The 23,246-nt window shown below is 53.8% G+C and overlaps 7 protein-coding genes and 1 non-coding gene across 8 annotated transcripts; 5 read left to right on the top strand and 3 right to left on the bottom strand.

Moving 5' to 3' along the window:
* Positions 1-3,919: 3,919 nt before the first annotated feature.
* Positions 3,920-5,088, top strand: BDP81DRAFT_462201 (uncharacterized protein; the record flags this gene model as incomplete). Its single annotated transcript, XM_060593867.1, has 3 exons — positions 3,920-3,969; positions 4,032-4,293; positions 4,333-5,088. The coding sequence occupies 3 exons, from the start codon at positions 3,920-3,922 to the stop codon at positions 5,086-5,088; spliced, it is 1,068 nt and encodes a 355-aa protein (XP_060443755.1).
* Positions 5,089-5,399: 311 nt separating this feature from the next.
* On the bottom strand, positions 5,400-7,043 carry BDP81DRAFT_323386 (dihydropteroate synthase; the record flags this gene model as incomplete). Its single annotated transcript, XM_060584791.1, has 3 exons — positions 5,400-6,366; positions 6,423-6,631; positions 6,774-7,043. The coding sequence occupies 3 exons, from the start codon at positions 7,041-7,043 to the stop codon at positions 5,400-5,402; spliced, it is 1,446 nt and encodes a 481-aa protein (XP_060443754.1).
* A 149-nt stretch (positions 7,044-7,192) lies between these two features.
* On the top strand, positions 7,193-7,465 carry BDP81DRAFT_430901 (uncharacterized protein; the record flags this gene model as incomplete). The annotated part of the gene is made up of 1 exon (XM_060590649.1): positions 7,193-7,465. The coding sequence occupies one exon, from the start codon at positions 7,193-7,195 to the stop codon at positions 7,409-7,411; it is 219 nt and encodes a 72-aa protein (XP_060443753.1). The 3' UTR covers positions 7,412-7,465.
* A 1,157-nt stretch (positions 7,466-8,622) lies between these two features.
* On the top strand, positions 8,623-9,927 carry BDP81DRAFT_462199 (Nitronate monooxygenase-domain-containing protein; the record flags this gene model as incomplete). The annotated part of the gene is made up of 3 exons (XM_060593866.1): positions 8,623-8,635; positions 8,729-8,990; positions 9,093-9,927. The coding sequence occupies 3 exons, from the start codon at positions 8,623-8,625 to the stop codon at positions 9,925-9,927; spliced, it is 1,110 nt and encodes a 369-aa protein (XP_060443752.1).
* A 613-nt stretch (positions 9,928-10,540) lies between these two features.
* Positions 10,541-12,802, bottom strand: BDP81DRAFT_351623 (uncharacterized protein). Its single transcript, XM_060586215.1, has 5 exons — positions 12,578-12,802; positions 12,369-12,504; positions 12,129-12,312; positions 11,375-12,078; positions 10,541-11,323 (listed from the first exon to the last, which is right to left on the bottom strand). Exons 1-5 carry the CDS (start codon positions 12,647-12,649, stop codon positions 10,986-10,988), a joined length of 1,434 nt encoding a protein of 477 aa, XP_060443751.1. The 5' UTR covers positions 12,650-12,802; the 3' UTR covers positions 10,541-10,985.
* A 199-nt stretch (positions 12,803-13,001) lies between these two features.
* BDP81DRAFT_482208 (TIM21-domain-containing protein) lies at positions 13,002-14,197 on the top strand. The gene is made up of 3 exons (XM_060594994.1): positions 13,002-13,352; positions 13,414-13,598; positions 13,648-14,197. The coding sequence occupies exons 1-3, from the start codon at positions 13,077-13,079 to the stop codon at positions 13,889-13,891; spliced, it is 705 nt and encodes a 234-aa protein (XP_060443750.1). The 5' UTR covers positions 13,002-13,076; the 3' UTR covers positions 13,892-14,197.
* Positions 14,198-14,313: 116 nt separating this feature from the next.
* On the bottom strand, positions 14,314-15,588 carry BDP81DRAFT_377125 (uncharacterized protein; the record flags this gene model as incomplete). Its single annotated transcript, XM_060586773.1, has 2 exons — positions 15,275-15,588; positions 14,314-15,221 (listed from the first exon to the last, which is right to left on the bottom strand). The coding sequence occupies exon 2, from the start codon at positions 15,148-15,150 to the stop codon at positions 14,314-14,316; it is 837 nt and encodes a 278-aa protein (XP_060443749.1). The 5' UTR covers positions 15,151-15,221; positions 15,275-15,588.
* A 412-nt stretch (positions 15,589-16,000) lies between these two features.
* Positions 16,001-16,085, top strand: BDP81DRAFT_t208. Its single transcript has one exon. It is a non-coding gene; the product is annotated as a tRNA-Pro (tRNA).
* The last annotated feature ends 7,161 nt before the right edge of the window (positions 16,086-23,246 follow it).

The following is a 23,246-nucleotide window of genomic DNA, read 5'->3' as shown; positions in this document are numbered from 1 at the left end:
AATGCAACGTTTCTGTGGCTGGGTCACGGGTGGAGCGGTGACGAAGGAAAACAGCGCCATGTGGTTTGTGGGTTGTCGGCTCCCTGTTTTGAAGGGTTTCGGGTCAAGCTTGCATGTAAGTCGGTATTTTTCCTCATCATCAGATTTCGTGACGGTCTCACTGTCATCTGCGCGACTGTGTGTTTCCAACCGCGGTGTCTCAGTCCTTATCCCTTGTCCCTGGCAATGGGGAAGAAGACAAGACTCATTCTCCTGTTTTTGTGTCTCAGGGGAAATCAGGGGACCCAAAAGGGATTGGTTTGTCACCTACCCTTTGAGTCCACGGTGGGAATGTTGTCAGATACCTCGAGGCACCCGAACTTCGGCTGTTATACTTCCGCGGGATGGATAATACCGGCCTGTTGTTGACTGATGAGGAGCTACAGCGTCAATCGTCACGTCAAGGGTGGATATGGGGCCCAATCGCCCATTCATTGCCGCCGTAGCAGCAACTACGGGGAGAGGTGATGCTTCTTGGGGTTCTTAAGCCCTAATTATGCCTTTCACTACTGTCATGGTAGGCTTGTCTCGACTCCGCGAGCATCAGTTTGATATTGATGTGCTGTTGAGGCTTCGCCGAGGCTTTTTTGGGGCTTTGGGCGGTGGCGGAAGCTTCTTTCAAGCTCGTCTGTAGTACGATCCGCTTGCTCGAGAAGAGGTTGAGCTTCACTTGGGCATTTTGCTCTGATATCAGATTCTGCAAGACCTGCATCCACGGTGACTATCTTTTTGGAATGGTTGTGAGGATCCAGGAACACGGGCGACAGTTTATGACGCCATGCCCCAAGAATACAGCTCAAGCCAATACGCAGGAGCCGTTCAAGTGACGGGGTATCTGGGTTAAGAAAAGCGTCGACTTGCCTCGCTGCCACAACTTTGTCCATTTTCCTTCTTGCTTAGTAGTAGAGTACTTGAAGAACAACATGGCTCATTGAAGAATAGATAGTAACACGTCTTCAGAATACCCAAGTAAAGGTCGGAGATACATCAAGAGTCGCAAGTGTAAACGAAGTCTCCGACGTAGCCATCCTGCGTTCTGATGTGTTCAGGGTAACCTGTAGATAGACTGGTATCTTTATATCCGCCTCCGAGTTTTGTTTCCGAGGGATAAAACCTGTCTGATCTGGCCAAGAGGCTCGACAACCACGTGTCACTCTTATATGCTTGTTTCTTCAAGACTAATCAACCTGGCGAGAGATAAGGCAACTTTAACCCCCCATTCTTCAAAGCCTCTTCTCACGGATCGTGCATCCAGGAGACTGATCCAAGCCACCATCTCATCGTTCTGGGTTCCAGTGACTGAAGAGCAACCTCGAAACCCCTTGTGAGAAGTGAGAGACTTCTGCCTGGAGCATGTCGTATACTACACAAATCTATCCTCGTCATCAGCGTCGTTGTTGAGGAGCCAAAACTACCTACAACTCGCCAGTTACTTCTGAGGTCTCGTGTTTCTCTACCCAGACCGGGATTTGGGTCTTTATAAAGCGCAGCATTTATCAGGCTTAGCCGAAGAGAAGTAGGCGGCATCAAATCTGACGACGCCTTTTGGACACGAAGTCATGGACCAGTTCAAGTGCATAATCAATCCGAGAAGACGAGGAGATTCAAAGCATTGAGCTAAATAGTCACCATAGTCAGGGCTTTTTATCTTGAGCAGCAGAAAAACTCCAAGAAAATCTAACAAAGATTCGGGCTGGAAACTATCCTTGTGGCCAAACTTTACTACATCGCATGGATGGAATCATACCTCACGATAATCCAGATCTCTCTGCTTGCAGTAATCTGCCGCGTTTTTCTGTCATGATATCGATCTGAGAGAGAGCAAAAAAACTCATTGGCTCCTCACTTTCGTGAAAGCTGCCTCTTCAGGTTCCGACGGCACATCTCGAATCCACTAGAAGGCCGGTCGCGGGTATTAGACCGGCGATCCTGTCTAGTAGACGCTACTTCTTTACCCTCTGAGTTCTAGGTCTACACAACGTCCAAGAGACTCGTAGTCCTTGATTGGATTGGGCTGGATCTATCCTAGATACGGCGAAAGAGAACGGGTAGTCACTTAGCCGTATGGACACTTCCCGTGACCAGTGTAGGTGGGATTACTCAAAGGTTTCTGAGATAACACTATGCAATCTGCTATCTTTAACGAATTGCAAGAATAAGGCGGCGAAGTAGAGAGACCTCAATAGCAAGCTTTCTCTAGTTAGAAACACAGTTTCCCATGGGCCTCGGCAATGCTAGCCGTTTCTGCCAACCTAGACTGGTGACGATGGGACCTACACTATGTGGAGAAAGTTGAGTGACCTACAATCTGAAGATGGAATGAAGCTCTATGTTTCTCCTCTTTCAATGGCGGTGCTTACAGCCTTGGCCTGTCCCAATTACCAAGAACGTTGAGTAGATGTTGTGGGAGCGGTTGTATGAAATTATCTTGAGGTTACTCTTCCGACTTGTGTAGTTAAGTCATGGAATACGAGTTTTGCCGTGGCTTCTGTAGTAGCTGCAGCTCTTCGCAATTTTATATCACTGTCTGGTCCTCTATGCGTTCTTTCAGCGTCGAGGCTTAGGAAAGGATTCGGTAATTCTGTCACGTTCGGCCGTGATGGGTGGTGTTGTCAGTCTTCGTTTTGGGACCTTCGAGCCATACCGAGCGAGCAAAGACGGAAATGCCATAGTATTGGTCCATTGAGGCGTTCTCCATCACTCAAGAAGTGAGGTTTTGTAGCGTCTACCCTTCGAAACGGAACTCGACTGAACCTCATAACTCGGGATTTGGGATCGGCAGGTAGATGATTGCTCCAAACTTTCCTCGAGGATCCAGAACCCCGACACTTGCACCTATTGAGAACTACACCTAGAACACATCGTTCTCCAAGTCTTACGGTTTGTTCTCATAAAAGAGTTCATTGGAAATTCGCAAATCTTGCTGCCGAATCCTGGTCCGATGTTTTGTCGTCCATGTGTGTGTCCAATCGACTGCGCGGTGGAAACCCCCCTCTTCCCCAGAGCTTTCAGTTTGAAAGAAGTGGTTTGGCATGTGATATGTGCAAAGCCCAGGTTTTCCCAATGATGGTCTTCTAGAAAACTTGCTGGACGTATCGTGGATGTATCCCAAAGCTGTAATCAGCAACACCCCCGTACCTATGTGTAGTCAGTCTCTTCAGTCATCGATTAGAAACCTCCTATCCTTTGCTCGTCTACGGATAACGTGATGAGATCCAACGCCCTGCTCGGAACTTTTGGTCTGGCTGCTTGCTGGGTTAACTTGCCTTGCAACAGATGGGGCTTTCCCGTCATTTCGGACTTACCACACGAAGCCATCTGTTTCCGATCTGAAGCTGACATCGCCCAAGTTGGGGCAGGTATTGCGTTATGATCCCTTAGGTTTCGAATAACGAGTGACCAATTCAATGACGTACATGCGGCCAAAGACCGTGATACCCACCACTGAGCCCGGAATTTCCTTCAATCGCGATGACTGTTTTTGCCTTCTTACCCACTCACCTTACCTGACTTGAAGCATGACGGCAATTGAACCGACTTTACTTTGAACCCACGTTGAGATGGCGGACTTATATTTAAGCTTTTTGACTAAGCCCAGCTCAATGATCTAAACCGCCAATTCCAGATGACTAATTTACCCACGAACACAGACGGCAGAATGGTAACGTTGATCAACGTTTGTTGGCTGACGAGATCTATGAAGACTAGAATGGGAAGCTTCGCGATGAATGAATTAGATTATGGCGCATACATCAATATGTGGTATATATGCCAAGACGAATCGCCTGAAGAAGCTGCCTCTCTCTGTAGTTCATTCAATCCAAACGAACTCCTAGTCTAGCATTTCAACCGTTCCAACAACGACCTCTCATCATCCAAAATGGCTCCCCAAGTGACCAACGTCGGCTTTATCGGCCTCTCATCCGGACCGTAAGTACGAACCACCCACCCTCTCTGTTCTTCAACTTCACGACAACTAACAAAACTCGCAGCGAATGGTCCTGGGCCGTCGCCGCTCACCTCCCCTACTTCACCCACTCCAAAACCTACACCCTCGCCGCCCTCCAAAACAGCTCCAAAGAAACAGCCCAGAAAGCAATACAACTCCACAACCTTCCCCAGGACACCAAAGCCTACGGCGACATCGACGCCCTCGTCGCAGACCCGGACGTCGTCGACCTCGTCGCCGTGACGATCAAAGTCCACCTCCACGCCGCGGCCGTCGAAGCCGCCATCCGCGCCGGCAAACGCGCCGTCTTTTGCGAGTGACCTCTCGCCCGGAACAGCGCCGAGGCAGAGCGTCTTACGTCCCTGGCCAAAGAACGAAACGTCAGGACCTTGGTGGGCTTGCAAGGGCGTCAGGACCCGGCTACCCTCAAGGCCAAGGAGCTCGTTGAGCAAGGGGCGCTGGGGGATATCTTGCAGACGACGATGTTGTTTACGAGTCCCTGGTTCGGGGCTACGTTCCCCGAAGCGGCGGTGTACGGCGCCGATATCTCGAATGGTGCGAATCTGGTATCCATCTCGGCGGGCCACGCTCTGGACGCGCTGTGTTTTGTTCTGTGCGAGTTGAGGGGGATACAGGCCACGTTGGCGAATAACCGGCCCCGGGTGGTCGTCACCGACGGCGAGGGGAAGTCAAAGGGTGAGACTAAGAAGACGGCGCACGATCACCTCTCTGTGGTGGGGAGGCTTCCCGGCGGCGGGGTGGCGACGGCGATTTGCCAGGGGGGTATGAGCCAGGTCGACAAGGATTCCTTTTGGGAAATTACGGGCATCAAGGGGACGATTCTGATTGAGGGTCCCATGGGGAATATTCAGGGGTTTCCGCCGACGATCAAGTTTGTCAAGGCTGAGCCGGGCGCTGTGTTGGAGGTTGTGGAGGTGGATGAGGTCAAGGGGCCTTCAGATAATACTGGTAAGGCTTGGGAGGCGTTTGTGGGGGGACCTGGGGAGGCGCCGGATTTTGAGGTTGCGCTGACTAGGCATCGTATGTTGGATGCTATCTATAAGAGTAATGAGCTGGGTACGAGAGAGGAGGACTGGTAATCCATCAGCCAGACTGTGTAGGCGTATGCGCAAATCCTCAGAGCCCAATTAGGTAGTGGGCGGTTGTTGGTTGTTGCTGCTACGATGGTCGGAATAATCCAAGAGATATCCATAGCATTTCTTAGATATTGTCTGTAAATCAAGAGAGCTTGTTTAGACAATGCTCAGCTGAATCAAAAGTCCGAAGACCTTGGGATCGTGAAACCAAAGCTTTTGTTGCCATCTTATCATACAGAAAGTCTATACCCATCGCTCATTCCCAGTTGTTGTACATGTTCTATTTTATTATTCTTCTAGTGCCCCAAGGTCGCTCAATGTCTGTAGATGGCATCCGCCATCTTGACAATCTGGCACATCTCAACGGCATCGTGAACTCTGACAATGTCCGCGCCACCCTGGACAGCCGAGACGACCGTGGCCGCCGTGCCCCAAATCCGCTCCTGAGGCTTAGACACACCAGTGACCTTGCCGACGAAGCTCTTCCGGCTGGACCCAATCAGCCAAGGGAACCCCTCCAGGCCCGGCCAGGAACGCAGCTCGTCCATGTGGCGCAGGATCTCGAGGTTCTGGGCCCCCGTCTTGGCGAAGCCCAGCCCGGGGTCGAGAATGATGCGCCACCGTCGCACGCCCGCGGCCTCGGCCTCGGCGACGCGCTCGAGCAGCTCGCGGGCGATGGTGGGGATCAGGCCGTCCGGGTAGTCCGTCAACGAGTTCATCGTCGCGGGCGTGCCGCGCATGTGCATGAGGCAGACGGTGCGGTTGCTGCGCGCCATGTAGGGGATCATGGCCTTGTCGAGCTGGCCCGCCGAGACGTCGTTGATGATGTCTGCGCCCGCGGCGACGGCGGCCTCGGCGACGGAGGCGCGGTAGGTGTCGATGCTGATGGCGAGGTGGGCGAGTTCCGGGAGGGCGCGGACGAGCTTGATGACGGGGAGGACGCGGGCGAGTTCCTCTTCGGCGGGGACCTCGGGGCGTCCTGGGGCGGTGGAGCAGCCGCCTACGTCGACGATGGTGACGCCGGCGGCGGCGAAGGATTTGAGGGTCGAGACGAGGTTTTGGGGGTTGTGGACGCCGCCGTCGGAGAAGGAGTCGGGGGTGGCGTTGACGATGGCCATGACGTGGGTTTGGCGGCTGGATGTGAGGGCGGCGAGGGGGGAGTGAGAGGCGGAGATGGGGGTGAGTGGTGAGAGGGGCGCTGATGAGGGGGGAAGCTCGTTGAGGTAGTCCAGGGTGAGTTTCCAGGGGTTGGATGCGTAGAGAGGCTTTTCAGGAATGAGTCTGGGATGGGCGTGTAAGTTGCTGTTATTGAGAGAGATATGTTGGGGAGGACGGACTCAGCCAAAGGTCGCAGGACGAATTCTCTCTCGGGAATACCAATGTGAGGCACATTGAGACGAGGATGCTCAATCTTCTCATCACCGTACATGAGAATATCGAGGTCAATGTTGCGGGGGCCCTTGTCAATGAGCTTCTTACGGCCTAGAGTGCGCTCAATGTCCTGGAGTTCGTCAAGAAGAGCTAAAGGCTCGAGTTCAGTCTCGGCCTGTATGTCATCCGATCAGTCAAAAGTCAATTGGCATGTATACACTTCCAAGAAGTGCATGAATATCACAGATGAAACCCTGAGCCCATGGTTGGAGCCAGAGGCAGAGAGAGAGAGAGTTCAAAGATTGAGTGTCACTAACCTCACAGACTCCATTGACGAACCTATCCTGATCTAACACATACATGGGCTCCGTCTCCCACAAGCTGCTGGTACGCTTCACTTTGATGCCGCGGCGATCCATCTCGGCGCAGGCCTGTTCGATCCAGGCAACGCGGTCACCGAGGTTGCTGCCGAGCGCGATGTAGGCCGTGCTCGGACCTTTAGGTTTGGCAGCGCCGCTGCCGCATCCACCGCCGCCGCTGCAGGCGCATCCACAGGCCGACCGGGTCTGGGCGGCACCGGCGGACATGACCGGCGACGGGGTTCGGCGGGAGGGCATGGTTGTTGCTGGCCGGGGCCGGGAGCGGGTGAGTAGTGCGGTGGCGGGGTTGGTGGGGGAGGGACTACCTCGTGACGAAGAAGTGCAGAACGTGCGCGAGGAGGAGGAGGCTATGCAGGATGTTGCTGCTGCTGCTGCTGCTGCTGGTGATGCCGTCGTGGCGTGGAACCGGACAAGTCGCGGCGTTAGGGGCTGGCGGCGCGCATTGTTGCTCCGTGCTAGGGCGCAAGCTCGTGAAAAGAGGGAGGGTTGGTGACGGAGGGGGATTGGGGGTTTCATCACGACGGAAGGGAGAGAAAGGAGGTCGACGGCAAAAAGCCCACAGTCCAGTAAGGTAATATCCAATGGGTTTGTGTGTCTCTTGTGTGTTGAGGGTCACTTAGAATGAGAGAATCTTTTCTTGCAGCCAATGAGGGTTGGGTGTGCACCGTGGTGGTCCCTTTGCGATCCAGTGATTAGGTAAGACGTGGAAAACCGCGTAAAGTGGCTTTGGAGGGGTTGGAATGGGAACCAGTGTATTCGTAGAATGGGCTGACATAAGAGAAGGTAAGCTATTCTGGGTAAGGAGGGCGGGGGTTGTCGTCTAGGATACCAGATTGATAAAAGAGGTGCAGACACTCGTCCGTCTTTTCAAGAGGAACAAAGTCCGAAGTGCCGCTTGTGGTTGCAACGAGGTTGGAAGATGGTTAGATCATGACATGATTCGAGCAGAGAGTTTACGGGCTCAATTCCAAACGTTCTGGAACGGATAACAGCGCATGGTTGACTCGGTGCTTAGACCCGCTGTCAGACTGCGTGCGTACTACTGAATGCTCAGGACAACTGTCCAGGTCGTCCGTCGCATTCGCTGTGCGCTGTCAAGATGGGAAGAAACGCCCGTGTCCGAAAGTTGAAGTGGGAGATGCAAAACTAAACCGCGTCTCTACCTTACCTAGTCCCCACGAGGCCTTCCAAAACGACTCCATTTTCAAAGTAATCGTGAACATGGAGATGCTCAGACCGAGGTCAGGTCACCACCGGTCCGAGTCCGATCGATGAATCAATCACTTAGCCGGGGGGCGGGGGGGGGGGGGATGCATAAACGAGTTGTGCTTTTCCCTGCTACTGCAGTTGGTCAGTTGCTTGCTGTCCATTGTGCGGCGTGCCCTTGTGAAATTGTCCCGCTTCTGGAGGCTGGCACGGCTGGCAGTGGCCCTCGGCATCTCTTCCCCAGATCCACCCCGCTGGACTGACCCGTCTTTCCCAAACAGGCTTAGTTGCTGAGGTCACAGGCGAACCTCGGTCCAGGACTCCCAGCAGGGGCGCATGGCAACGCTACTCCGCCCCTTCTTCCCCAGAAACCAAGGTGCCTTTGATGCCGAGCGCTACTACCACCGGAGCCCTTTAAACCGCCGATTGCCAGATCTCACCTCTTCCTCCACAAGATTTACCTGCTCTCTCCTTCATCTACTACTCCTCTTCCCAGGCCAAATTTCCTCGTCTGTACAGCTTCACGACCCGATATACCCAGATCCTTTTAGCATTTATCATACCCAGTAACACAGACACAATGGCGTCACCTCGTAAGTAACCATCTTGCTATCCGGACCTTACCTGTCACATGCGACAGACGAGTCGCCCCAGAGCCGTTGCTGACACGTTTTCCGCGATCACAGAGCAAATCCGCACTCCCATCACCGATCTTTTCAAGATCAAGCACCCGATCCTGCTTGCCGGCATGAACGTCGCTGCCGGCCCCAAGCTGGCTGCCGCTGTCACCAACGCTGGTGGTCTCGGTGTCATTGGTGGTGTCGGCTACACCCCGGACATGCTGAAGGAGCAGATCGCAGAGCTCAAGGAGTACTTGGTTGACAAGAACGCCCCCTTCGGTGTTGATCTGCTTCTTCCCCAGGTCGGTGGCAGCGCCAGAAAGACCAAGTAAGTGCCGAAATCTCCAAACCCACGTTTCTCCAAGAGAAGCGGGCGCGCGCATGTCTCGCATCTACAAGCTTTAACCGAGGCTAATATCTCGTGCTTTAGCTACGACTACACCAAGGGCAAGCTCGACCAGCTCGTTGACATCATCATCGAGTCGGGCGCCAAGCTCTTCGTCTCTGCTGTCGGTGTTCCCCCCAAGCACGTCGTCGACAGACTCCACGCTGCCGGCATCGTCTATATGAACATGATCGGACACCCCAAGCACGTCCAGAAGTGCCTCGACCTCGGTGTCGACATCATCTGCGCCCAGGGTGGTGAGGGTGGTGGCCACACCGGTGATGTCCCCACCACTGTCCTCATCCCCGCTGTTGTCGACCTTTGCAAGAACACCAAGAGCCCTCTCCTGAAGGGCCCCGTTCAGGTCATCGCCGCTGGTGGTATTCACAATGGCCAGCTTCTGGCCGCTTCCCTCATGATGGGTGCCGGTGCAGTCTGGGTTGGTACCCGTTTCATTCTCACTGATGAGGCTGGTGCCCCCGAGGCGCACAAGGAGGCTGTCCGCACTGCCGGCCACGACGACAACATCAAGACTCTCATCTTCACAGGTCGACCCCTCCGTGTACGCAAGAACCCGTACATTGAGAACTGGGAGACAGAGCGCCAGCAGGAGATCAAGGAGCTCACCGCAAAGGGTGTCATCCCCTACGAGGCCGATCTTGAGAAGCTCATGAACTCTGGTGATGGCGAGGGCAGCGGCGACAAGAACGCTGCCGAGGTCGACATTGACGACGCTCTCGACCAGTTCCGCCCCTTCCTCATGGGCAAGGCGGCGGCTGTGTGTAACGAGAAGAAGCCCGCAAAGGCAGTCATGGACGAGTTTGTCAACGATGCCGTTGCATGGCTCCAGAAGGGCAACAAGATGATTGCCAAGTTGTAAATTCTAAAAGCGTAATGTTTTTCTAGTTGGTCGCATTTTTGGGTGGGCGCCAGGGGAAACTTATGCCTGGCGTCTCCCAAGGCCTGGAGTTATGAGGCTCTTGTTTTGTATATTTGAGACGACCTGAGATGGATGATTGCTAGCATATCATGAAATGACCATTCTACTTCCACACAACTTCCGTTTGACACTTTTTTTTTGGGGGGGGGGGGAAACAGAAAATAAGCAAGATCCCCCCAACTTCCCAAAGGCAAAGAGGGAGAACCGGTTTCCGTCTGTGCTCGACATCAGATTAACTTTTTTCTTTAACAAGTGGCCAGTCAGAAAATGGGACGTCAGTGACGGCTGTGTCAAGAGCGTAACGTGTTCTCGCACTCTCTTGCGCTCAAGTCTGTATCCGTAGAGTTTGCCGCCCTGTTCCTAATCATCGCCCTCTCGCATAACACGATGGACCCTGGAAGGCTAAAGGCTAGGCGCGGCGGAGTGGATACTTCACATGCTTTCTAAGGTAGGTAGGCACCTTACTAGCATCCTCTCTCCACACATGTCCTCAGCCGCAGATACGACGACGATCACTTTGTCCAGCGCCAAGAAGCGGAGTTGGGATAGAACATAGTGATGAAGCTCAATTATATTCATTCATACTTATGTATTAGACCCAAACCAACCAAGCAAGTGTCAATCACTCCCCGTCGCCGGCTTTCTGTCTGTACGCCCTCATATGCCGGGATGCAACTCAAATCTCAAAATAAAAAAATAAAAGGTCCTCAGCATGCGTCGTCTTTTCCCCCGGTCCCAACCTCGAGACCCCACACCACAACCTCCCAGACTCTGAAAAGCACACAAGGTATCCTTTTTTCGCGTCCGCCTGCCGTTGTCCAACGTTCTGCTTTCGTACCTTTCTCCTCCTCTGGCGTATGGCATTCGTCCCTCTAAAACATTGAGGGGGGGGACCTTGGGACATGGCCGCTTTTCTATATCTCTATGGCAAAGTGAAATTCCAATTTCCTTTCTGTCATCTCCAATGACGTTGCTGCTACTGTGTCATGTCGAGTCGCTCAGCTTCCGAGGTAAGCGCGGATGGCACCCTGCAGCTTCTGGCTGGCTTCGCCGGCCAGTTGGCCAAGGTTCTCCAAGTCGTCGCCAGCGGTAATACCGAATCTACGAATGAAGTCCTTGGCGGCGCCCTCAAGGTCGCCGTATTCCTCTTGCGGCTCATCCTCGGGACGGCCAAAGTACGCGTTGGACGAGATGGAGGTCGCGCCCTCGAAACCTTGCAGACGGTTCTTCGCCTCGGCCTGTTGGTTGGGGTCGAAAGAGCCCTTGCCGAAGAACTCGTCAGAGGAGATACCCTTCTGGGCGCCGAACTTGCTGCGTGCGTAGTTCTCGCTTTCATCTGCATTGCTGTCAGTTGCGCATTCTGGCTTTGGTAAAGTGAGTTCCTTACCCTCAGTCTTGGCCTTGATGGGGCCAACGGAACCGAAACCACCAGTTCCAGCCTTCTTGGGCGCTGCGGCAGCACCCTTGGCTCCACCAACCATGCCGAAGCCCAACTTGCGAACGCCCATGCCCAAGCGCTCCATCTCGGCGTCAGACTTTTGACGGGTATGGCTGGATGATCCGTATCCACCCGAGGGGGCGGCGGGAGTAGGAGCCGCGACAACATCCACCTTAGCAGCCTTCTTTTCCTCCTCGGCCTCGGGGTCGTAGCCCAGCTTCTCGATGCGCTCCGCCTCTTCCTTGGCCTTCTTCTCGGCCTCATCAAAGTCGATGAGATCAGCCGTGACCTTCTTGACTCCAAGCTTGGGGGCCTTCTTGGCTCCCAAGATGTTGGCCTTACGGGGTCCGGTGGAGGTCGTAGTCTTGCGCAGCGCAGCAGAGGTGGTTACGCGGCCGGCCGTGGGCTTGTTATCGCCTTCGGCCTTGGACAGGGGCGAGGAGGATCGTGCAATGCCGGCACCGTTGTTGGCGTTGAGGAAGGGTGAGGCGGTTCGGCCGACGGTCGGGGGAGTTGAAGTGCGAGAAATGGGGGGCGTGGGCTTCTTGATAGAGGGCTTATCCCAGGAAGAGAAGAAGTCGTCGTCCGGCTCGCCGGCGGGGGTAGACGTGTCGGCATCGGTGGCTTCGGCAATGACAACCTCGCCAGGGTATCTATCTTGTCAGCTTGTCCGGCAACTGTGAGCTAAGGTCGGTATACACACTCTTGAGCATCTCTTGCGGCGCGGCGCTTCAGCTCGTCCTTGTACTTGGTAGCAGCGTTGGACTGGTACTTGGTCTTGGGGTCCTTGCTGTTGAGGGCCGCGGTACCTCCATTCTGCTGGAAGAACTTAGTGGCCGACTCATTGCCGCCAACCTTCATCACGCGCAGCTGATCCCACTGCCATTCTATCGTAGGGGTCAGTCAAGGGGGGAAAGGGTAGACGGTCATCGAGTACACGTACGGTCGAGGTTGGTGGATCGGACGAAGGAGATATGGACACCGAGGTTTCGGTGGTTAGACGAGCAGTCGAGGCAGAGGTAGATGCCAAAGGGGACTGAGGTCCATGTCGGATATTTGGCGCCGCAATCGAAGCAGATCTGGGGGTGCGCAAATCAATCAGCACTGCACAACGAACTTTGGGCATAAGGGGGTGCATGGTGTTGGGCATACCTTGTTCGCAGGCTTAGTCTTCAATTTCTCAAAGATCTTGAGCGACTGCTGCTTGGAAGCGAGTGCAGCCATCGTGACGATACTGGCAACAATTCAGTTGTGTGCTTCTGGTCCTGGAGGTGAAAGCGCAACCTGTTGCGAAGGCCGAAATATCAAAGGGAGCGGAAAGAGGGTGCAGGTTGCGGGTACAGAAATGATGCGCAAGCGAGAGCGAAGCAGAGAGCGGAGTTATCTGAATTTCGTGTCCAAAAGTTCAGGAGGCAGTCGCCGCCCTTGGGTGAAGTGGCATGTAGCCAGAGCGCTAGACCTAACGTGGCTAGATCGATTCCCCCACAGTGGGTTGGCAATTGAGATTCTGCCAAGGGCGGTCAAGAGGCTTTTTGCAGAGCTCGCCCAGACCAGCTACATGGGGAGCTCCAACTTTCGACTGCCGAGCTCTCTTTCGACCACTACCGTACCCTGCTTGCTGCGGCCGTACGATGGCTGACGTCGAACCACCATGATGAAGACGACTACCTGCTCGAATGCGATCCGCGCAACCGCGAGACTGGGTCTTGCGCCCCGACTACAACCTCTGCTACTCCAGCGAAGCTATGCGACGCAGTATGGTCTCGGAACGACCGCCTCGACAACCAGCTCGAAACGGAAGAAAGTCACGCCATTCAACGACAATGGTTCGGTACCTTGGTCGCAACTGTCTGGGGGAGAGAAGGCAGCCAGGGCGACACAGCAGACCTTCAACTTTGGGTTGATTCTGGCTGGTATCGCAGTGACGGCAAGTCAGATGACTTCTACCCCGCGGCAACTAGTAGCTAATGATGGAGGTGGTCTAATAGGGCGGAGTTGCATATGTCCTGTGGACAGACGTCTTCTCTCCGGACAGCAAAACCGCTGTCTTCAACCGAGTCGTCGACAAGATCAAGGCCGATCAGAAATGCATCGAAATGCTGGGAGACTCGAAGAAGATTGTTTGCCATGGCGAGGAAACGTATAACAAGTGGCGACGAGCTCGTCCAATTGCGTATGTCGCTCTCCCCGTAACTAGAATTCTGCAAGTCTAACTTGAATAGCTCTACTATCAACAAGGATGCGAGAGGTCATGAGCATATGCTGATGCACTTCCATGTCGAGGGACCCCTCAACAGGGGCGTGGTTTACCTGCACATGATCAAGACGCCCATCTCTGGCGAGTTTGAGTACAAATACCTATACGTTGATGTCAGAGGGCACCAGCGACACTACCTCGAGAACGCAGACACGGCGACCGGTTCTGGAAAGAAAGGCGTCAGGTTCCTCGGCATCAACTGGGGATGATCCCGGCACACAAAAGGGCAGTGCGTTGGAATAAGAGCATGTACGAGAAGCATTTCCTTGTAGTGTAAGATATCAGCATCCTTGCCAAGGCTTGGAGGGCATGTAGCACATGTATTCATTTAGTCGAATCACTTCAACTTGTCATCCTCATAGTCCATGACGTTGCTCCAAGAATCTCGCTCCCGCCACTCCAGACGACACAATTAGATACAAAGCGAACAGGTCTAAGAATGCATCTTTGTCCTTCTCACTCATCCCCATCCCAATTTGACGCAAGGGATTATATCATCTACTGCTGCCAAGGCCATGGCTAAACGGCACCAAGGATCCTTCGATACCACGATAGTTCAGGGGACGGGTAATACAAACTTCTCATCAGCCTATCCTCTCATTCCTATGCCACGACGCCTTCTCATTTCTCCTCATTTCTCCTCGATGGCCTGTGCCTCACTTGTTTTTGGTGATGCCACTGAAAGTCTGGTTGCAATGACGCCGCTAGCTGCGTTGGGTGTCGTTGGACCTGTGGCGCTGGATTTTTGCGGTTCACCAACCTGCTGACCAGCTCCGAGAACTGAGCTGGGGGTGTAAGTTGCCGGGATGTTTGCCGCTACGGTCTTCTTAGCCTCGTGATAGAGACTGAAGCAATGGATGAGAGCCTGGTCAACAGACATGCTCTCCGGGACAATACCAGTGTCGAGGATCTGTTTGAGGTGGTCTTCAACCTCATCGAACTCCGCCTGGTCGGAGCGGTAACGGTCGGGCAGTCCGCTGTTGTGCAAAAGTGCGAGTATTCCAGCATTGATAGTGTTCGTAGCCGCAATTATGGTGATGGGAGTGCCGTTCTTGAAGGACATGGAACCGATTGCGGTGAGAATCGCGCCGAGAATGATCTGAAGAATATAGGCAACCCATCGAATGGAGCTCATGCCGTGGTACATGTAGAAGTACTTGGTCCGGTGCCAAATGACATCTCGGTACAGTCCGTTGGGGATACCTTTGGGTGGGTAATACCAGCAGGAAGGATGAAGGGCAATGTGTCCTTCGGTATCATTGACACCGCCGATGCCATGAGCAACGATAGCCCATTCGGAGGGAGTGAGAAAGCGATATCTAACCCGATGTTGCTTCTGATTCTTCGAGCGAGGCCGGAACGAAGACGGGTTAGGCTCGTCCGAGCTCTTCGAAGTATCGGGCCGTGTGTTGTCATTATCCATCTCGGCTTCGATGCCGTCGAGCTGTAGAGGAGGGAGTTCTCGCATGGCTGTCGTCTAGGCGGGGTGAAGGAGAGGTGGGCACGGAATTTGAAAGGATCGGAAGCAGCCGCAAGTCTCTTAAAGAAAGAAGTCAGCGCTGCTACAGACTATCGTGGGTATAGAGACTTACAGGATGCCCTCAAGATAGAAAGCCTCGTTGCGAGACAACGCTCTGGAGGAACAGCCGCGTCTCGAGAAAGGGGGTCCAGGGTTGATGAAGGAGGACAAGTTGGGAGACACGTATAGAATGTCCTCAACATGGTAACACCAGGAACCCCAGGAACTCATAGTGGAAAGCAACAAGTTCCATGATGGAAGGTGTTGGCCGACGTAAATTTCCAATTGCCGTCGTCTGCCGACGTTCATCGTCAAGAGCAAGCCGCCATCGACTTCCCTCAACCGACTAAGCCTATACTAACGCCAGACTTCATTACAGCCCGTCCGCAGCAACGATTGTAGAAGATTTTACAGCGGGAAAGCACCACGATCTCATCCTTTTGACACCTGCTTATCGAGGGAAGCGTCCCTGACGGAAGGTAGTGGTTGTATGTGTAGGGACACCTTCTCCTTCCAACAATTGCCAAGGTGCCAAGTAGCTTACTTTTTTGGAAGGCGGCGGGGAAATTCAAGTTCTCGTCAAGGACCTGACGACTCGGGCGCACATTCCACTTCCGTTTTTTCCTGAGGTGTCATGAGTTCAGGTGAGGTCGTTCCACACTCGCTCCTGCCGGATGACTCAATACACCGCCCGCACCAAGCCTTTCACCTCACGTATTCGACCCATCCCAACCACAAACCTTTCAATCTTATTCCGAATTCGATTGCAGTGATTTCAACAAGAAGACATCAACCGTCAGGCCGATTGGTCAAGTGGTAAGATCCTTGCTTTGGGTTCATTGAATTGTCTGCAAGAGTCCCGCGTTCGAACCGCGGATCGGTCCCTTTTTGACGGTTATAACATCTTGCCGACTTCTCAAATCGTTCTCTAAGACACGGCTAACACATTGAAACAACTGAGGGGCCCTCTTCCTCTTCATACCTGATAATTTGTTACAGGCCTGACTGATACCTGGTAATGTCAATCCTTTTCATCTGCATCTGCGTAAGCCACAGAATTGTAAATTCAAATGCTCGTGGAGTATAGCTCATGAGCAGAAAGTCCGAAAGTGTGATGAGCATTTGAGGGGACTTGCGTGAGCAAAGTAAGAGATCTGAAGTGAGAAGACTTTCTGGCATTACTGAATCGAGAAGGCACAAAACAGACAGCTAGGTAAAACATCGTCATCGACATTTGAAAAGTAATCGCCAGAATTTGATAGTGTCGATGTTGACTTAGTAGTTGATTGTGTCAGGAACTGTACTTCACTTACGGGGCATGCCTCGGGGACCCTGTGTAAGAGCATAGAAAGCGTATCTGGACAGGTCAGGTGTAAAGTACTCAGAGGGCGAACGAGCATATGCTTCCTCATGACCTTGGAAGAAGTCAGTTGAAGATTCTTCTTCCAGCAGCTGGCCATGCATAAGTTAACCAATGCACTGAAGATAGATTCAAGGCATGTAGTAGACATGGGCGCATCTGCTTTGTCGGCTATCAAGACTTATCTCATCTGATGCCACTCCCTCTGGCCAATCAACCCATCAGCCAGTCAAATCTCTAGGCCACCACACTATTCAGTAAGTAAGCTATACCGGCTTCCGTCTTCGAAAGGGTGTCTGGATGGTAACATGGCCAGTCTCGTCCCAAGCCACCGGCTAACCGTTTACATCGAAAAGAGTATACTTCGGTGACGAGGTTTCCCACACTCGGTGAAGCCAAACTCCTCTCCGACGGGCGTCTTAGCCGGTATCAAGATTAACGCTTTCCCCGGGCCGTAATCCCATGTGTGCACTGCACGACATAACATTTGGGGATGGGAGAGGCGCAGACTAGCCCCCGCACGGAAAGAGTGATCGGGTTCCGGCCCGGCATCCGGAAAGGACAGATCCCAAGATCGTGGAGAAGGCCGATGATACTCTATGTAGCGCGGCGGATGAGGCTCCTTGAGCGGAGTTGTCGTTGGTCGGTTCTTGGGTAACTCGGGATGGAGGGGCCGGTGATAGAACACGGGGGTACCGGCGGGGAAAGCTGGAGAATGCGTAGATGGGATGAACTTGATTGATGAAGTGCCGGACTTGTATAATATTCTCGGCTCAGATGCAGCGAAAGGCGCTTGGCTTGCGGAGAAGACCACAACGGCAATGCAGGCGATTGATGATAAGAATTCAGAGCTTTTTGTGCACTGTAATCACACGATACTGTATACACAATCTGGCCATGACTTCTATCAACGATATCTGACAGACATGGTTTACTGATGCAGGTGTGCCAAATTGATGTCTCCATAAGGCGGTGCATACTGCGTACATACGCAAGGTACCATCGTATGACCTAGACAGTTTGTGAAGCAGCAGCAACGCTTATTGAGTACCCCGTATGAATCCTTTTGCGGGATATCAAGGTCTTGAGAGCAAACGAACTTCTAGGGCGCGAGATGCGAAACAAATTGGGCAGGGTGACATGCCATGCACTTTGCATTGGCCCTCGCATCGAGGGCATGGTACCCACGCATCTTGGCTCGTATCGACGCAAGTTAGGGTCCCGGATGGAACGGTGAGTAGTAGCGGCTGAAGGCACACCGAGGCGCCGGTGAGGGGCAGAAGTTCTGATTGAGGCGGCAAAGGTGTCAATAAAGGCATAGAGGCCAGGGGAAGGAGTTTCAACCGCCATCCAGGGTCCAGGCACCTGGCCGTTGTTTTGCGCCGATAAGCATGGTGGCTGCTGTTCCATTGGCGCGCTCTCCATCTGGGGAATGAGAGGCCTTTTTCGGCTGAATCCATTCGACTATCGTATCAACACGAATACAGAGTTATTAGTGTATCATGTATTTGCGATTTCCAGGGTCTATTGCGGGCTTTCTGTAGTGCTACGGGGCTCTTGGATCGAATGCAATGTCAAATTCTCATGTAAGGCCGAGAAGAGTGAGAGAATCTAGGTCGGATTAGGCAAGAGGAAGCACCGAGAGGAAGAATAGGAAGTGGAGTGAATCGGCGGTTTTCCCATCAACACTCCCCTACCGGTTTCGCCATCTTGGATACCCATGCCGCAAGCCGAAAATCATTGACAGAAAGCTGGGGCGCGGGAGATAGGCCTGGGGGGGGGGTTTGGCCGATTGCTCGGAAGGGGATCGAAGGGTGTGAATCGTGGGATTTGGAAAAAACACAACAAGGGCGAATGAAGAGGGAACCTTGGGAGTGCCCTACTACCTCAGTTGAGGTGAAGGGATGTCCCGGAGGTCAAAGGGGACCCGGAGCCGGGATTCGGTTCCAAATCCAAACCGGGCAGGAATGGAAAATGGAAGGAAAGAAGCCACTTGCCTCCCTCAGGGCAGCTTGGCAGCGCATCGATGTTCAGGGCAGTCACCACCGGCACCACCTCACTCTCAGGCCAGGACCCGCTTGGGGAACATCTTTCGATGTTTCCCCACAGATAAGGTCAGACCGTCCAGCGTCAGAAGGAGGCTCCCAGATCCTGCCGCGCCTGCTATTCCAACAGCTGCACCACCCGCTATCCTTCCCCATCCTCCACACGCCCCCCTCCCCTGGTCAATCCCGTCGTGCCTCCCCCCCCCGCCCCTTCCCTCTGCTCCCTGCCTTCCCCAGCCCATTCCCCCAGAACGGACCGGGGTTGCCGTAATAAGACGGTACCACAGGCCTGGCGCCTTTCGTCGTTACTGATTGACGGAATTTACCCTCCGTTTCTCCTGATTCGGCTTCCACCGACCACCGCGGCACCACCAGTCTCCAGACCGAGGGGAGATTCGGGGGCTGCTTGCCTATCTCTGATGTTTGGAGGTGCTCCGGAAGCTCCTTCATCAAGGGCTCATGAAAGCCTCTCCCCCACTTCATTCGGATTACCCAAAGGAGGAACAGAACAGCAATGGTGTTTCTTTGGGGACCAGGACCGGACGTTGCATCGTCTTCTTCTCGACTCCATTATGATTCAGGGTCTCAACACTCTCGCCAGCAAAATCCGTCGACGGAATCATGCACGCACGGGAAGCAAGCAAACCGCCCCTGAGCACACTGAAACACAAACTGCTTGTGCATCTCGGCAGCCTTGACGGCCTGCAAGGGGTTGAATCTGAGAACGCCAGAAATCGACTCTTCGGATACCGTTCCGGTTCTCCCCCCGTGTCTCGCCAGTTTGTCTATTCCTGGCCTCTCGTCTGTGTCCTTTCTAGCTTTGTTCTCGATCAATAATCAGTCCCCCGTATCCGTTCGGATACACAAGCACACTTCCTCAATCCTTTTCAGCCGGTATCGAACCAACTCTTCGTCCCGCTTCTCCGGTCGCTGCACACTTACCCGCCATCCACGCCTAGTTGAGAGAACTAGCTCACAATTACACTACCAGCACTTCATCGCATGAGGCTTGTCAATGGTATCGCCGGGGTAGAACCTGGCTCGCGCAAGTGGGCATGATGCGGGGGGTTTCTTTGGCCTGGAACGGTCGATTCGCCATTTGGATTACCAAAGTTTAGATACAGCAGCGCGCCAATCCGAGGACCGAACCACGCAACGAGCCATCTGTCACTACCCGTGGCCAAACTGGCGCTCCAATCACAGCGTCTCCTACCAGCTTCCCATATCGACTGGTTGAGCTGCTTGGTGTCTGATGTCAGCAACTCTTCGAGACATGGCTAATTGATGCGTCGCAACAACTCCTTATTGTACAGCTCTTATCTCGAGGGGCTTGAAAAGATTGATGACGAGAATCAGAAGGCCTCTGGCGTCAACTCCGACGGCGGAAGATTACGTTCCTAGGCCCAAATACGCCTGAACAGCTGATATACGCAGACCACACATCCTCCCAAGTTGTCTCAATGGATGTCTTGAGTCTTCGGACCCGTGGTCCGCCTCGGAGGATCAACCCCCCGCTACCTACCCGTTGGGAAGACCATTCCGTGGCCTACAACGCTTATTAAGTTATTACACTATGGTAGCGCTTGGCCGTCGTTATCTGCAACCGCCTTGACCAACGGTGAAATATTCGCCAAAGTCCTCGTCGCTAGGCGTCAAAGCTAGAATCGTCAAAAGACTATGCATTGCGCCAAATTGGCAGCATCAGGGACTTTAGAAGGTTGTCAAATCCCCGTTTCCCCAGACGAACGAACGCTCGCTGGGCAATCAACATCAAACATACCATGATTCTCCCCCACACTGGACTAAGCAATTTGCACCTCGCCCGCAGGGTTGTAGTGATGGGTAGGCTGGAATCCACAATGGGGTACGCTGGTCTATCAATCTTGCAGCGGCTATACCATGGGCTATGGGCCGTATGGCGTTGGATGATATTCGCAGTACTCCGTATGCGAGCGACAACTAGAGATGCCTGCGGATAACCGGTACACTCTAGAGCACAAGAGCGCCAGTTCATCCTGTCGATCCGTCGCACCATGACTTCAGCCGGAGCATGCGTCCACCTCGAGCTCCCGAGGCACAGCGGATAGATGGCGCCCGAGAGAGATGCCGAGATACAACCCGATTTTGCGTTGTCAGTGGTCACGGCGTGCTGCCAGACTCATAACTACGCCAACGGCGGGAAAAAGCCATTATACTAACCAGTCACGGCTTGTCGGACAGGGAAACAGGTCCGACATATTACTAGATCAAGCGGGAGTTGCGGGCGAAACCTTCACCAAGGCACCGTGACACCTAGGACCCCAAGTCCCGAAGACTACGCTTGCTAGGTGCGAGGAAATCAGCTCCTGTGTAGGTACTCCGTATGTTGATTTCCAATCCCGCGGATTGACGGCACGGATAATGATCGGATGGGACGGGACAGGCTTCAGCTTCGCCTCAATTCAGGGATGGTCCTAATTTTACCGTCAACCTGTCATCGGCATACCGAGGCCCTGGCTCGCTGACACACAGCGGGAAAGACTGATTGACACGGGGCATGCTGGCCTGTCAGCAATAATGGCCAAGCCCACGGTACGAAACAACGGCGTAGCCTGTGGGAGAGGCCAAGAGGACAAGAGCTGGGCGTACGGATACAGATGGTGTTCTTCACAGAGGTCTTGAATCCGTGTTATCATCCAAGATAACTTGGATGGGGTCGCTGCGTCATTGAAGAGATCTATGGATGGATCTGGTTGCTTATCGCCCATTCTGGCGCAAGATTCCGGCTGTCCCAACAAGGTTGCATGAGAGCACGCCTTCTCCCCCACAACTCCATAAAACGACGTCAAAACGCGCTTTAGATACCGGGGTAAATTTCGTGGGGCAGCTCGTGGGGGGGCTCACACAACGCCGACACACCAGCCTGCCCGCGCCGCTTGAACTTTGAAGAGGGTGTGGTGTGCAAAACGATGATGGCTAATGCCGAAGAAAGCGAGATGGGGCCAGCCACATCTCTTCGGAGTCACGATAAGAGCAGCTTCGGGCGCAATCGGGATGTGGTCTTCAGCAGCCCCCGGATACCGGAGAGAGCACGGCATTGCTTGCGGTGACAGGCGTGAGCTGCGCGCACATCACCAGCGATGACATATCAAAGTAAAGTGAGAACCAAGTCATGCGCCGGAGGTCATCGGACAGGCGCGGCATCTCCTATCTTCTCATCGACGAGATTCTTACTAGATCCCCCCACACTTTGGTCAGCCTGGCTTGCGTCTCCCTGCAACCGCGACAAATTGCGACACCCTCTTCTCCCAACCCGGGAGGCTTTGCCAAGTCAAGAGAAAGACAGCCCCCCATCTCAGCTGGCCTTCTCATCCAGAAAGTTAGCGCATGTGGTCTGTTGGAAGCGCAGATTAGCGCCATCACACCATGACCCCAGTCCTCGGGTCAGCGTCAGGCGGAACGATCAAGAGAAGGAGTGTCACTGTCCTTTTGTCTAAGCGCCCGCGAGGGTGTCTCAACTGCGAGATCATGTTTCGACAAGCTCATCGAGCCAAAGGACCTGACTCCTGGAGTCAAACAAACAGGTGTACCGCCGAGCAGTGCTCACTGTCTTTGACTTTTCCGTCCTTCTTGGGGGCGCAATATGGGCGTCAGGCCGTCACTCAAAAAGCAAACCATCCAGCCAGCGATGTCACAAGCCAAGCAACCCAGGTTTCTTCCCGAGATTTGGATACATCTCGTTGACCCGGTTGTCTAAATCTTAGCACTCACTTGGATATCCGCGTCATGTCTCGTCTCTTCTCTCCCGCACCCCCCCAATCTTCCGCCCTTCCCCGGGAGCATTGGCCGCTTGAACTTACACGGCAGGCGACAGTGCACAATCCTTTGAAGGGCGGCCTCGCCCGCATACGCTGTCTCGAAAAGCAATTCCATCTCAGGGCTCTTCGAATCGGAACGTCTTCCAAGTAGGCCAAAGACGCCATGCCGCTCTCCCCCAGACTCCCCCGGTCTCCACTCCTCCTGCAACTTGCTCCGTGGCTTTGGCGATCGATTTTCACATTCAACACACCCATCCTCAAGCGTTGTACGTAGTCACCCTCTGTGGGAGAGGTCTGCATCTACCACACCATCTCGTGTGGCAGTGTGTGCCCAGTTTGACCTATCGCTTCAAAATATTGTGGCGGTGAGGAAATAGCCAGGCAAACCACGCATGCGTGGCCTTGATTTTCTGTTTAGAGAGACAGGCGCAGACGAGAGTCGTGTGCATCGAGGCAGCCATCTGGAGGCGCGCAGAAGAGACACAACAGACACGCGTTGCCTTGGATAGGTTTCCATTAGCCGACACGGAAGATAACACCATCGAGCAGCAGCGGACGGACTCCCGCTATTGCGGCCCTCGTCGCCATGCCGCCCTGCGCTCGGTGTACGCCTCCTGGAGGCCGCTCAACAGGACACATTGCGACCACATTGCGACGGCCAAACGCCAACGTTGCACCGCGTCCGAAACCATACTTACAGGTCTGCTCTACTGCGTCGGAAGTGGTGATGTGCCACTACTTGCCAGTAAGGGCTGGTATGCCAACACCCGATGGACAAGCCATGGCTTGCGCTCTCACATGTGACGAGTCTTGTCGTAAATGCGACCTACACCGGACCTGGCT

Source organism: Colletotrichum phormii (genome assembly GCF_030913505.1).
Source record: "Colletotrichum phormii strain CBS 102054 chromosome Unknown BDP81scaffold_13, whole genome shotgun sequence".
Classification (NCBI taxonomy): Eukaryota; Fungi; Ascomycota; class Sordariomycetes; order Glomerellales; family Glomerellaceae; genus Colletotrichum; species Colletotrichum phormii.
Note: the sequence above shows the minus strand (reverse complement) of the source record. Positions and strands in the feature narration are given on the sequence as shown.